The sequence below is a fragment of the Denticeps clupeoides genome, chromosome 11 (genome assembly GCF_900700375.1).
Source record: "Denticeps clupeoides chromosome 11, fDenClu1.1, whole genome shotgun sequence".
Taxonomy (NCBI): Eukaryota; Metazoa; Chordata; class Actinopteri; order Clupeiformes; family Denticipitidae; genus Denticeps; species Denticeps clupeoides.
The window spans coordinates 15343172-15357488 of record NC_041717.1 but is presented as its reverse complement, the minus strand read 5'-3'; the positions used below and the strand labels follow the sequence as shown (position 1 = coordinate 15357488).

At 42.6% G+C, this 14317-nt stretch overlaps 1 protein-coding gene across 1 annotated transcript; it reads left to right on the top strand.

Annotated features, from left to right (window-relative positions):
* Positions 1 to 5953: 5953 nt before the first annotated feature.
* tent2 (terminal nucleotidyltransferase 2) lies at positions 5954 to 13862 on the top strand. Its single transcript, XM_028995283.1, has 15 exons — positions 5954 to 6102; positions 6515 to 6682; positions 6776 to 6892; positions 7363 to 7606; positions 8468 to 8582; positions 8906 to 8997; positions 9104 to 9167; positions 10237 to 10303; positions 10464 to 10540; positions 10650 to 10778; positions 10853 to 10896; positions 10980 to 11116; positions 11723 to 11814; positions 12710 to 12789; positions 13301 to 13862. The coding sequence occupies exons 2-15, from the start codon at positions 6552 to 6554 to the stop codon at positions 13373 to 13375; spliced, it is 1464 nt and encodes a 487-aa protein (XP_028851116.1). The 5' UTR covers positions 5954 to 6102; positions 6515 to 6551; the 3' UTR covers positions 13376 to 13862.
* Positions 13863 to 14317: the final 455 nt, after the last annotated feature.

Sequence of the window (14317 nt, the reverse complement as noted above, 5' to 3'; positions counted from 1 at the left end):
GCATATTAGCATTTTGGATGAATGTATGGAAATAGTCTGAATTCTGATTTATTATGCTATACACGTTCAGGCTTTATATGTGAACGTAGGCCAGGCAAACCTCTGTGGAGAAGAACAAGTATCTTAGAAGACCCACAGCAGACCCCGTGCAATTCTGAGGGGTCCATTATGCGGAACCATTGTGAACTTCGTACCTTAGAATTAACATCTTATTAAATGCGAGGTTTTTTTGTGAACACTTGAATTTAAAACGATTCTTTTTCACCTTTGGTCTGACTCATATCGGATGGTGCACTTACAGTTTTAAAACATGTTATGTCTGTAATATCATGGATAGTCAGATCATTTCTGATTCGCAAGTGCTTTTAAATGAATGGCCATAGCAGAGCAGCGTGAACATGACGTCACAGACGTTCTGACGCTCCGTACGTCCACGGAACTGCCATATTGGAGCGGGGTTTTTTTCCTGTGCGAATGAATGAATGGTCGCTGACAGAAACGCGAGAATATTGTGCTGGATGGGGGTGGAAAAACGATACTTCCCCGTGATACTAGCACGCCATTTTTACGCCATTCAGTTACAAAACTTGCTTGTTGCTTATGCTTCTTTTTCAAGGTTATAGCTTTATGTCTGTTGAGGTATGGAGTTTTTATGGTTAATGTTACTTGTGCAACAGTAGATGGCAGTACAAACACATGCATGGCACTTCAGTTCACATACCCAACTACATATAATAATTTATTTTAATATAATAATTCAGAATTCAATCATTATACATACCGGTTGATGTTAACATATAAATTGTAAAAAAAAAAAAAGAGCACTGTATGAGAAGGTTGGAGGCATGTCCCTGCCCGGGGCAGTGCTGTGCTGCAGTGTTTCACAATGACAATCCACTTCTAACCCGGGCCTACAGATGACCACACATGCAACATGGGCTGGCATTGGAGGAAATTTGAGTGTTTGGGTGTTGTTCCTGTGCACATGTGTGGGTGCGTATGAGCATGTGAATGGACTTGACTCGTAAACTCGGGTTGAGGCGGGGATTCCCGCTGCATTTCCAGCATACATTTCCCAGAATGCACCACAACTAACAAACACACACGCACACTTTTCATCCACATGGTTATCATTCTGACAGAAATCGAAGTGATTTAGACAATTTAGACATGAAGATGAACTAAATAAACGTAGAATGGTTTCTTTTCTTGGTGTTCTCCAGAATGCGTCATTGGGGAAACATCTTTTTCTGTTATAACGAGGCATCGCGTGTGGTGTGGAGCGACATGCACGTCGGATTGTGTGCAACCTCGTGTGTGAAGTTGAAGTTGAGCTTTATTAGTTAGACAGTTTCTCCGGAACCTGGTGCTACACGTAACATTTAAACAATTAAACGAAGTTTAATTGCACACCGCGCGTGGTGTGGAGCGACATGCCCGTCTGACTGTGTGTCTGCGTGTGGGCAAAACCCCCACGGGTGGAATAACCGCGCTCCCTTCTCCCTGTCTCGCCCTCTCCTCTCCTGTCCTCTCTGCCCCGGTCTCTGACCATCAAAGGCCCCCCGCCTGTCCGACCCATCGACACGGCAGCGTGTGCAGCCGTCTCCATGGTAACGACGACTGGGGTGACAGGGCTGTGGCGCGCGCTCACGCGTGAAATCGCGCACACGACTCCTTTCCCTGCCGGCGTTCCCCGATCCGATCCGATCCGATCCGATCCGATCGCCACACGTTTTTCTTTAAACACACAGAAGGGAGAAATGCGAGCCAGTTCCTCCGTTGCAGTTGCGTCCTGGTGCTGCTGTCTCGGACGGGCGACCTCCGGTCGTCTCTCGGCTGCTGAGAACCAGTCAGGTGAGGAACTATCGTTTTAGCGAACGGAGCCGAGTCCGAGAGACGTGCGTTAACCCGGGACTGTGGAAAACTTTACAGCCGCGCAGACTGTGACGTCAGGTGAGGCGGTTTCCCGGGCAACGAGGGCGACGGACGACTGCGTGGGTCCTGCGGATGGAATGTGCATCGGTAATACCGTGTTACTTGGCACCCAGGTTGACATTTACTCTTTGGGCTCTCCGTGCACTTTAAAGCTTGAACTTGAAATGCAATGTCAAAGCAGCAATAAAGGTTTTCAAAAGGTAGTTCAATAAAGTTAAACTTTCGTTCCTTAAGGCTCGACTGTATAAAAATACTGTGCATAAAGGTGCTGTATGAAGGGCTAGTGTGTATGTGTGTGTTTGGGGGTATTCACTCTCCTATAAACCAGAAGACCCAGGTTCAAATCCCCACATACTACCATTGTGTCCCTGACACAGATTACAGTACCTGTTAACGCGGAAAGTAATTTCGGGATCAGCCAATACAACGGAAGAGGGAAAGAGGGTAATGCAACTCATGAAGGAATCCCTGGAGTAGCCAAGATCACATGAGCAGCGGGTAGCTCAGGATGTGGAATCCCCTGTCCTGATGTTGCCATGGTTACGTGCCATCGACCCCCATTCAGATGGTCTAGCAGCAAGATCCCCAGTGCTGTTGTTATGGTGACAGCTAATCCGCCACCTCTGGATTTTTAAGCATTTGAATGAGCGTCTCTAGGAAATGTGAGTAATGAATGAGGCCAAGCGCCTGTTGCTGATAATGAAGCTCTGTAAACTAGCTCATCATGTGACATGCAACAATTCAAATCCTTCTACATCTTCACCCATGCTGCATATTACTACGTACATTCTATGTTTTTGGATTAACTTTGATGTATGATTTGCAGGTGAAGGATGTTCAGATACATGACCTCATCCCAGCACCACTTTGACTGCCCGACGTCCACAGGTACTGGGCCTTTATTCGCACAACCACTCCAACAGCCACAAAACACACACTGGATGCACACATGATATGATACACCTAATGTGTAAACATTTGTGAATGGAATTACTTTTGCTTTGTCACAAAAGTGGAAATACTGTTTATAGTATAGTACAGAATACTGTTGTATGTTTGTTCTGCATATTTCCTTTTTATTGCTCCATATCCTTCCCTAAGAGTCGTTCAATTTGAAATACTGTATGCACATTATTTATCTAGATATATGCTGGGTTTCTTTTTTCCTATTTATCTCTATGTCTCTCTTACCCGCAGTATTATCCTTGGTCAGTGAGGGTCATGGTTTGGTTCAGCTGTCTGTGGCATTTTTGTGCTCTGCAGCTAGTAATCTGGCTTCAGTTGCATAGTCACAAAAATGAACACAGGCCTCTGGAATGGCAGCATGACGGCAACGCTGACGGCACCCTGTCCCAGTTGCCACTGGCCTGTTTGTCTTTACCACCAACATATCTGGCACATTATGACACGTCACATTTTGTCCCTCTGCCTTTTTATGTTCTCCCCCCACCTAAACATTTCTGTACTTTACATCAAAATTTGGCCTGAAAAGAAAACATCCGTGTTCCTAAATGCAGTATGCATGTGACCGCATTTCTTGGTGCCGGTTCCAAGCCCAGGTAAATGGGGAGGGTGGCATCAGGAAGGGCATCTGGCATAAAACCTCTTTCCAAATGAATTATGTGGACAACCAGACCGGCTGATCTGCTGTGGCAACCCCTAATGGGCGGGGCCAAAGGGAGATGATGTTTTTCAATGCAATGCAAAAAAAGCAGAATCCTGCACAAATGAATAGTACCAAGAGTTGATTTGGAAGGAGTATTTGCAAATAACCAGTTAACAGTGAATCGCTTGATGTCACCTGCCAACCACAGGGCATGCACACACACACACCTACTGACAGTTGAGAGTTGCCAATTCACACACACCTAGTGCTCAAGCCTTCGGATGGTGGAAGGAAACCCCTGTCAACATGGGGAGTGCATGTAAACTCACACAATAGAGTTGGAATTTGAACAAAAAACCTTAGAGGTGTGATTTTTGTAAAGACAAAATCAACTTACACCCTTCTGCATTTCGTACACAGAAAGATAAACCCCTCTCACATTTTGTCCACAAAAGCAAGTAATCATCACTTTATTATATTATTCATTTTTGAATAAAGCTCTTTTGTACACATGCACCAGTATCTGATGCACCAGATACTCATTTAGTCTATAGTATAGAATACTATACAACACATGTATATGTACAAACTAGTAGACAAACTGAGGTATCAAGGATACATATTTCACTCATTTATTTCTTTTGTGTTGTCCAATAAACACATTGATTTTAATTAAAATGGATTTGGTAAAGTTCTGCTGGTGAATAAAAAATCTAGCAGGCAAAACAACTAAATATCATATTACATCTTTAAGTGTAATCCAGACACTCTAAAAGTTATTAACCTTGGGATAATGAGATTGCGCAGCCAACAAAAACAAAGTGATTTCTGAGTAAAATTGGCAATAGGTACAGGACATATCTGTGTCTGTGAGAGTTCCATGCTGACATTTTTTGTTTCTTTAAATACCCAAAAATTCAACACCTAAAACTAAATCTTACTGTATTATACAATACTATACTAGAGGGGCAAAATTAAAAGTAGAAAAAACAATCAATACAAATTGAAAAAATATTCATATAAGAATACAAAGAGTAATTTGAATTAAGAGAAAATTACTTTACTGTTAAGCCTCTTTAAAAAAACCCAGCAATCATAAACTGGGCATTCTTGTCATTGAATATACAGTACAGGCCAAAAGTATGGACACACCTTCTCATTCAATGTGTTTCATGACCATTTACGTTGGTAGATTCTCACTGAAGGCATCAAAACTATGAATGAACACATGTGGAGTTATTTACTTAACAAAAAAATGTAAAATAACTGAAAACATGTTTTATATTCTAGTTTCTTCAAAATAGCCGCCCTTTGCTCTGATTACTGCTTTGCACACTCTTGGCATTCTCTCGATGAGCTTCAAGAGGTTGTCCACTCCAGATGATCCAAAATATGGCAGCCCGTCTCATCTTCAATCAGCCGAAACACACCCATGTTACGCCTCTTCTTACCTCCCTCCACTGGCTCCCGGTAGCTGCTCGCATTGAGTTCAAATCCTTGATGCTGCCTACAGGGCTGTAAATGGAACTGCGCCCTCCTACATCAACACACTACTACCTAACTACACTCCTGCACGCTCTCTCAGATCGGCAAACGAAAGGAGACTAAAAATTCTTTCTTCACGGGGTCTCCGATTCCAATCAACTCTGTTCTCCGTTGTTGTCCCTGGCTGGTGGAACAACCTGCCTCCATTCGACTAGCCGAGACTATCACCAGCAGGTGAAAACCCTCTTATTCAGAAAGTATTTCAGATGAATCTAACACTTACACACGCACATGCACACACATTGCACAAACAATACAAAAATGTATAAATACATTATACTTTTTCTTTGTCTAGCACCTAACAATCTCTGAGCATGCTCTTCATGGACAAGTTTGAGCCTTATCAGGGCTCTTAGTTTGTAAACTCAATATTCTATAGAAATCGAACGAGAATTGCTGGTGTCTTCCTCTTGTAAGTCGCTTTGGATAAAAGCGTCTGCTAAACAAAGTAAAGTAAAGTAAAAGTAAAGTCATCTGAAATGCTTTTCCAACAGTCTTGAAGGAGTTCCCAGAGGTGTTTAGTACTTGTTGGGGTCCAACTCACCCCAAACCATCTCGAATGGGTTCAGGTCCGGTGACTGTGGAGACCAGGTCTCCACTTTTTGTTAAGTACATAACTCCACATGTGTTCATTCATAGTTTTGATGCCTTCAGTGAGAATCTACCAACGTAAATGGTCATGAAAATAAAGAAAACACATTGAATGAGAAGGTGTGTTCAAACCTTTGGCCTGAATGTACTGAACATTTATGAATATGAAATATAGCCAGTAGGATCTGTAAATTGGAGGCATATATTTGACATATATCCATCCAAAATAAAGCATGACTTTCATTAATATTCGACTTAATATAACAACTAAAGTGCATCAGTGCTGACATTTCCACCTGTAAGACCATCTCGGGTGACGTTGCCGCCGTCACCCGGAAGAGTTCATTGCACCACGCAGCTGAACCCGGAAGTACGCTTTTCGTTTTAACATCCGAGATCTCGAAGCGTTTCGAGTTGCCGGTTTGGTGAGTTTGTTAATAACACCGCCGTGTTGTAACCCTTTTATAAAACGGGCTTCTGACTCCCAGTGCTGTCGCAGACTTTTTCCCTAGTTCGTCAACTTTGCGCGACTTTACGTTAAAGCGAAATAACTGAATGCGAACGCGGCAACGGCTGCGGTGCTGATCGACTCCACAGACCGAACACGTTCGCCGTCCACGCAGACGTGCGTGGGCCAGCCGGGGGAGCCCGCCCCGATCGGCCGGAACATTGTAAACGCTGACAGCTGAAGCCGAATGTCGCTGGGTCTCCTGTCAACATGGCACCCAGCTCGTCGGCAGCATCTGAGCGACTCGCGTCTCCAGAATGTGTTGTTTTCGTCCGTTTCAAGTGTTCACGCCTGAATAATCACCGAACAATCAAATCTGATCCCCGCAGGCAGCAGAATCAATGTTCCCCTTCAGCAGGAAGGAGCATGTACCATAGATCCGCAGGATTCCCCCATCAGCATGGGCAGGAGGGTGGGGCGGTCCATCCCGTCCCGGCGTCCCCATACTTCTCCCCGCAGCGGGTGCTGGAGACTCAGCTGAACAGGGCTAATGCGATGTAAGACTGTTTTTAATTCCACAACCGCGTGACAACATGCAGCATAATTGTGTGACTGTTACGACCACAAGTTGTTTTTTCTTGGTCTTTCAGTTCCAATGGTAACCCGCTGCACAGCTGTTTTCCTGTCATCTCCACATATCAGTGGAATCCGGCGTCCCACACACCCCTCCTTTATCATGGGTCACCGTCACCATCAACTAGCAGAAAGTGCGTCATCCTTTCACATTATGTTGGAAACGTGACTATAGTAGTTTCGCATGTATAGTTATGTCAAAGAAAAGTTATTGTCTGCATGCACATACAGATTCCGCATCCCACAATAACATTGGAATGGTTGTTTTGATTCTGATAATTCCTATAAAAAAAAAAACGAAACCTTCAGCCCATCAGCCATAAACAAGTGTTGAGATGCTTTTCAGAGGTTGGACTTTTTAATCAGCCAAGGTCATCCATACAAAACATTAAGTTAGAAATCAAATGACCCTTTTTCCATAATTTGTTATCCTACATTAGTAGGTTCAGGAAGCTAAATATCTGCAGACCAATCCCCCTGTAAATTTCAGTGTTCAGCATTACCTATATCCTTTTGCAATTTATGAGTTCAGGGACAAAGTAGTGCCGTGAGGACGACTGAAACCAGGGGACTGGACGTTTAACCTCCACTGTTCTCACTCCAGGAGGCGGCCTGACGAGCAGGGACAGCACGACCTGAAGAGACAGCGCTTCAGCTCCCCTGTGCCACTCAGCACAGAGCCTGGCACTCCAGCAGCACCTCAAGCTGAACCCGTCGCCAGGCCCGCAGGTCCCAGGGAGATCCTCAGCCCGTCCACCCCTAGATCTGCTGGGTGCGTGCCCTCCTTAAGAGAGGATCCACGTCAGCCTAACCTCACCAGCCGACTGCTGTCCTCTACCAAGGACAAGGTGTGTACCATTTGTTTTTTGCCCTCTTTCATCATAATTCATAAATAGCTTTTTGAAGGGTCTTAGCTGAGCAGTGCAGTTTAACGTTCAAAAGTTTAGGGTCATTTAGATCTGCGTTTGAGTATAAACTGTTCCTATATTAATAAGAACTTGACAAAGAAATGATGGTTAAACGCATTTTCTGATGCACCAGATACTGATTTAGTCTGAATTGGGCCATTTTATCGTTTGTTTAACTGTACTAAGATCAAAATATGCTGAAGGGTTTTCTAATAGCCAACAGGGGATAAAGTTATGGAAAATTAATTAAATTCTGATCGACTGCGCGAGAAGCACTTTCCTCCGTTTAAAACTAGCGCAGGCTTTACTGGCTTTACCTAGTGAACCACGTCACATGTTGCTGTGTGCGTTGCTTCCATATTCCAGCACCTCCGTTTTTTGAGTTAAGCTTTTGAGGCTTGTCATAAGTTTAGTTTAACAATTTTCAGATAAATTTGACATTTTCACATTTGCACAGAAATTTCACAGAATGGATGGCCATGAAAATGTATAGAAAATTTAATTGAAATGTCATGGAAATTCTTAAGTAAAATGTGTAAGAACCCCGAACCAATCACGTGACAGACTTGCATTATTGAACACAGCATCATTCCACTGTAACTCAAAATGAATGGTTGCTGACAAATTTCCCTTCTACATGTATGCAGATATTCCATCATGAACAGCCTCTTCCAGCAACCAGAGTCATTTACAACATAAACAGTGTCTACACCAGAGTTTTGATCATTTCAATGTTGGACTAAACAATTGTTGTTTGTCTGATCTGAGGATGTTATACAATGTTCTCATTCCTGTTCTCAGCTCAGTCAGCAGATTCTGGAGTTGTTCCAGTCGTGTGAGCAGCAGAGTGAGGACCTGGAAAAGAAGGAGCTCTGTCGAGCACAGCTCCAGACAGACATTCAGAGGATCTTTCCATGTAAGTTTATACTTATTGTACAGTTAAGGAGCAGGTCTATCATTGGTCAGCTCTGCCATAGTTCTATACTAGTAGGCTGGCACTGTTTGGTGAGTGAATTTTTACAGCATTTGTCAGACGTCCTTATTCAGGGCAACTTACAGTCAGTAGTTACAGGGAAACACTAAGGGTTTCCTCCCTGAAACACTAACGATTAAGCGTCTTGCTCAGGGACTTTGTGGCCTTCTGGTTCATGGGCGAGTGTGAGGCTAGTACCACTAAATTTTGTAGATTGTTCAGCAGCTACCCCCAATTTTTAGATTCTGCTGCCTTTCATCCCTCAGGTTCTCGGGTGTACTTGGCGGGGTCATCCCTCAATGGCTTTGGGAGCAGAACCAGCGATGCTGACCTGTGTCTTGTCATTAATGAAGGATCTGTAAGTTCATAAAACTGCAGCATGCGCTGAAATTTGGTCATTTTGGGTAAAAAACATTAACATTTGTTGTTGCGCACAAATATCTGCATGTTTTTTTTTCTTCTAGGTGTCCAAGAAAGCACATGCTGTGCATGTGCTTAGTCGTGTACAGAAATTGTTTCATTCACTGTGTGAGTATTTTTTTATTATTTTATTATTGTACACAAACATCGTCCTTCTGTCATCCTTTTATAGTTTGTGTGTGTGTGTGTGGGGGTGGGTGTTAGGCTACACTACTCACATAATTAAGTGGAGTTTCATTAGTGCCAATCCATTAGTCCATGTTGAACAGATGATTAAAGATCCCTTGACATGAATTTCTTGCTTTTATATAGTAGAAAATAATACTGTATCTGAATACTTTCTGAAATTTGGCTAAATTTGGTGCATAATTAGTGCCACTTTAAGCTAGTCACACAATAAAATGACGTCTTCAACACCATTCACCAACCACAATCAGCAAACAGGAAGTCGTGTCAGTGTTTTTTTTCCTAGAAAAAATAAAATGAACCCACTGGTTCTTCAGTGTCTTGCGTGACAGAACAAAAAAATACATTTGTGCTCATTTTTATATCCAATCACAGAGCAACTGCCATGCTTTGCACATTTGAAAGCCATGACGGTCAGTGGAGTTACTTTTTTAGGGGAGGGTTGGCAAAATGCGGAGAAAGCATGAGAAGGGGAGGTAACCTTTCCCCTTATGATGACATAAGGGGACAAATTCCACATCCAACCTTCTGAGCTGCCACTCTCTGAACATATCACCATTTCTAGCCACTGCAGGACAGTAGACAGGCTAGTATTTATGTTAAATAATTTGACAAAGTGAAATTTTCATGATAGGGGCCCTTTAAGCAAAAAGCACAAATCCTTGTAAGGATGAAATGTTGAAATGGATTTGCTAATAGGACACATCTATTTAATCAGAAGGTTGCCGGTTCTAATCCCGATCCGCCAAGGTGCCACTGAGGTGCCACTGAGCAAAGCGCCACCCCCACACTCTGCTCCCCGGGCGCCTGTCATGGCTGCCCACTGTTCACTCAGGGTGATGGGTTAAATGCAGAGGCCAAATTTCACTGTGTGCACCGTGTGCTGTGCTGCTGTGTATCACATGTGACAATCACTTCACTTTTTAAATTGTTGTTTTAATAACACTGCTTTACTATTAAAATGTTGTAATTGACACCATGTGGTTCGCAGCTTACATTCAAAGACCTCAGCTCATCCAGGCTAAAGTGCCAATACTGAAATTTAAAGACAAATTCAGGTATGTTTGGTAGCAGCTTCTTAACATGATTAACAGGGTTGATGTGTTGAGCCTTGACATTAGGTTAACTTTGTTCAGTGCCTGGTTTCATCTCTCCAGTGGAGGTGCATGTGAGAAGAGCAACCGTAATTTCATATTGTGGTGCTTTCTTTAACTATAGTGGCGTTGAATTTGACCTGAACGTCAACAACATTGTTGGGATCAGAAACACTTTCCTGCTCCGGACCTACGCCTACAGTAAGGCAAACATTAGGGTTTTCTTTCAATAATCTCAAAACTCTGCCCATGTGTTGGGTTGTTATTTATTAAACATTTCTAATGTTTTTATAATTTTTTTTTCCTTTAGTTGAAAATCGGGTTCGACCAATTGTCCTCGTTATCAAGAAGTGGGCAAAATTCAATGGCATCAATGACGCAAGTCATGGCACGTTGAGTAGCTACACACTGGTCTTGATGGTCTTGCATTACCTCCAGAGTAAGTATGGCCATGACATGTAGGATGCTGTAGGAACCTCAACTTTGTTCTAATCAGCGTGTGTTCTCCTTCAGCTCTTCCTGCTCCAGTCATTCCTTGCCTTCAAATGGATTATCCTGTAAGATATTAGAGCACATCGTTTAGGTATTTCCTTTAAGTTACAAAAAAATTAATAATGATTAATGGATGCGTTCATTTCAGGAGTGTTTTGATCCCTTAATGGACATCCACTGTGTGCCAAATGGATCAAGGAACATTCCTGGCTTCATTTCCATGAACCAGTCCTCGTTGGGAGAATTAGTCTTAGGCTTTCTTAAATACTATGCTACCACTTTTAAGTAAGTTTCTTTATCTCTCCTATTTCTCATATTGTTCTCATGCTGAAGGCCCTTTAGGGTGTAGGAAGATCCTCTTATACCCTCCTTCCAACAACTCTATTTGCTATTTGCAAATTCTGGGTAGGTGCTAGTGCTAAATCAACTAAAGAACTTTCTAAGAACCTATTTGTGACGGGTTAGAGAGCCAGCGCACACCACTACATAGCTGTGCACATCAGCAATGGCCTACTTCACTGTTCTGACATGGCTTATAATCCTGCCTCTGAAACTAGTGCAGTGTTGGTAAAAGCATGTAGGAGGTCAGAGCGCAATCACCAGGCAACTGAGCCTCGGGGGGTGGAGCCCCCCGCTGCGATCCGGCGCTGTGCAGGCTCGCGTTTCAGCGAAGCGGCCGAGTGGCAGGAGCAGGTGTGACTCTGACATTCGCGTTTTGGCCGGGGCCGGGGGACTTTGAAGAATGGCTGCGAGGCTGGACTCCTGTTGCAGTCTCATCTGGTGAACTGTTGTGGTGGTCTCCACGTCTTCGAAATCCACACCTGTTCAGATACGGTAGAAATGTAGCATGGAATCCAAATGCTAATACATATATTTTTTTTTCCTCCAAAGGTGGGACAAATACGTCATATCAGTTCGTCAGGCAACAGTTTTCCCAAAGCCCTACATGAAAGAGTGGAGAAACAAGTTCATCTGCGTTGAAGGTAGTAAAGTGTTCTTCAGTTAAATGTTGAAGCAACCGAATAGTCCGGAGGACATTTTACATTTTTCTAGTCACAAGAAAAAGTGACTGAGTTCACAAGTTTTGGGACATTTGCTCACTGGTGCTAGGTCAAGGTTAAGGGTTACTTACATTATGTCTATATAAGGGGATTCTTTTCTGAGAATTTGTACATAGTGCTGTTATTAAAAAAAAAACCTGCATACAATATTTACATAAAGTATGTTAACTATATGCACAGTACAAATTTGCTGATAGTGAATTATATTTATCTGTTCTGATATGATTCTCATTTGATCATCTATTTATATGTATATGAATTACAGGTATTTTTTTTTTCTGCCCAGCATTTATTTGACCTGTATCTGGTACTCTGTTAACCAGCCCGTTTATCCCAGCCAGGATTCTAATAATAAAAGTGATTGTCACATGTGATACACAGCAGCACAGCACATGGTGCACACAGTGAAATTTGTCCTCTGCATTTAACCCATCACCCTGAGTGAGCAGTGGGCAGCCATGACCAGCGCCCGGGGAGCAGTGTGTGGGGACGGTGCTTTGCTCAGTGGCACCTCAGTGGCACCTTGGCGGATCGGGATTCGAACCGGCAACCTTCTGATTACGGGGTCGCTTCCTTAACCGCTAGGCCACCACTGCCCCTAATCTTATATATACAATTCCTGTATACAATAGTACAACAACTTGCACTATTTAAAAATATACAAATCTATTGGTAGTGCAGACAAAGCTGTGGCCTTCCTCGTTTGGGACCCGCAACTGTGTGCCATCAAAAGCATTTCATTAAAGTTTCAGTGTTTCATTGACACAATCATTGCTAGCGTTTATTAGTTTGAAGTTGTGTTGTTCTTTTATTTCAGAACCGTTTGATGGAACAAACACAGCCAGAGCAGTTCATCAAAAAGTGAAGTTTGAAGCAATCAAAGCACAGTTCTTTGAGGTATCGATTCTTGTAGGGCTCTAGACTGCATATCATTTAACCACGCAGTTCTACAGATTTTTTTTTTGTTAATTGCTGTGCATATAGCCAATATTTACTTGTAAGTGATTAACTAACAATCTGGCTAACATAAAGTTCTTTATTTGAAGCACAATTCTACAAGAAAGGTAACTTTCTGAAAATGTGTTGGTGCTTAAAGTGCTTCACTGAGCTGAAAATGCAAGTGTTTTAAGGGCTTGAACTTGATTATCATCTCAGCCTGATGGTCTGTTTGCTTCTGGCAAAGTCTGAGGTGTGGAAAAGAAATTTGACCATGAAAAATAACGTTGAGGAATTTCTGTGCATGTTGGCACAGTCATGTAGGGCTGCACTCTAGAGCCCGAACTAAAGCACATGGATGCTATACATTACTACTTAATATACGGGTAATAAATACCAAGAAGTCTTTTCATGTGACCCATCCCACACAGATTACAGTGAATTCTCATTACTGTTCATGTTTTCTGCGCAGTCTTGGCGGTTACTGCAGCTGAGGAAGGATCTGAACTTCCTCTTACCACTGGGACAGACCAGGCCAAAAAGATAATTCAAGGACTGAGAAGACTGGCTGCTATTGGGCGGGAAATAAATGGAGGAGGAGGTGGTGTGAAGATTTTTCAGGGGGTCCCTGAATGGCTCAAGTGACTTCCTGGTGCAAACCGAAAAAGAAATGCTTCTGTCGTCTGTGGTCAGAATGCTACATTGTGCAGTTCAGGTGCGTTGTACATAGTGTACATAGGACGGGGTGTTGTGTCCTGGCAAACACAGCGACCTAATAAATTGTTCAAGAGTTATATTTTCAGAACACCCACCCACTTCACCTTTTTTTTCCCACCACGTTTTGTTCACTTTTTCTTGCTGTCTTTCATGTAAATGAGCTTCATACGCTGTCAGGTTGTTGCAGTTTGACACTTTTTGAAGGGGGCATATTCTTACCTTTGCCTGTCATGTTTGTGTGGTCTTTGGTACCTTTTTGTATAGAATCTTTTAAATGTTTATTTAAATAATTATTAAAATTTGTGACATTACAAGCATTTTCGTGTTTTTTCTTCTTTTCTCTCTCTCACTTTGTTTCAAAAAAAGATATTTTCCAAGGGCTCCCTGAGAACGATTAGATTATATACTAACATATGTTGAAGCATATTATATATTTTAAGATTTAGTATCAGTAAGGTGACCATCCACAAACTTGCAAACGTTTACTCCTCGTGTGAATTATTGCCGCCACAAAAATACATATGGATATACTGAAATACAGATTTTTTCTTAAATTCTACTGCCTATTTATTCCCCTCAGTGTCAAAGTACCCTACTAAGTCAAATCAACCCACTAATCTCTTCAAGCATCTGATCTGGGGGCGACAGGAATGACACAGGCTACACAGATATTTGTCCAGTCTCTTGCCATCTCCAAACGTTACTACTGTAACTCACTTCTGGCTGGTCTGTTTCAAAGTTGACCTCTCCAGCTCGCCCAGAAGGCTGCCAC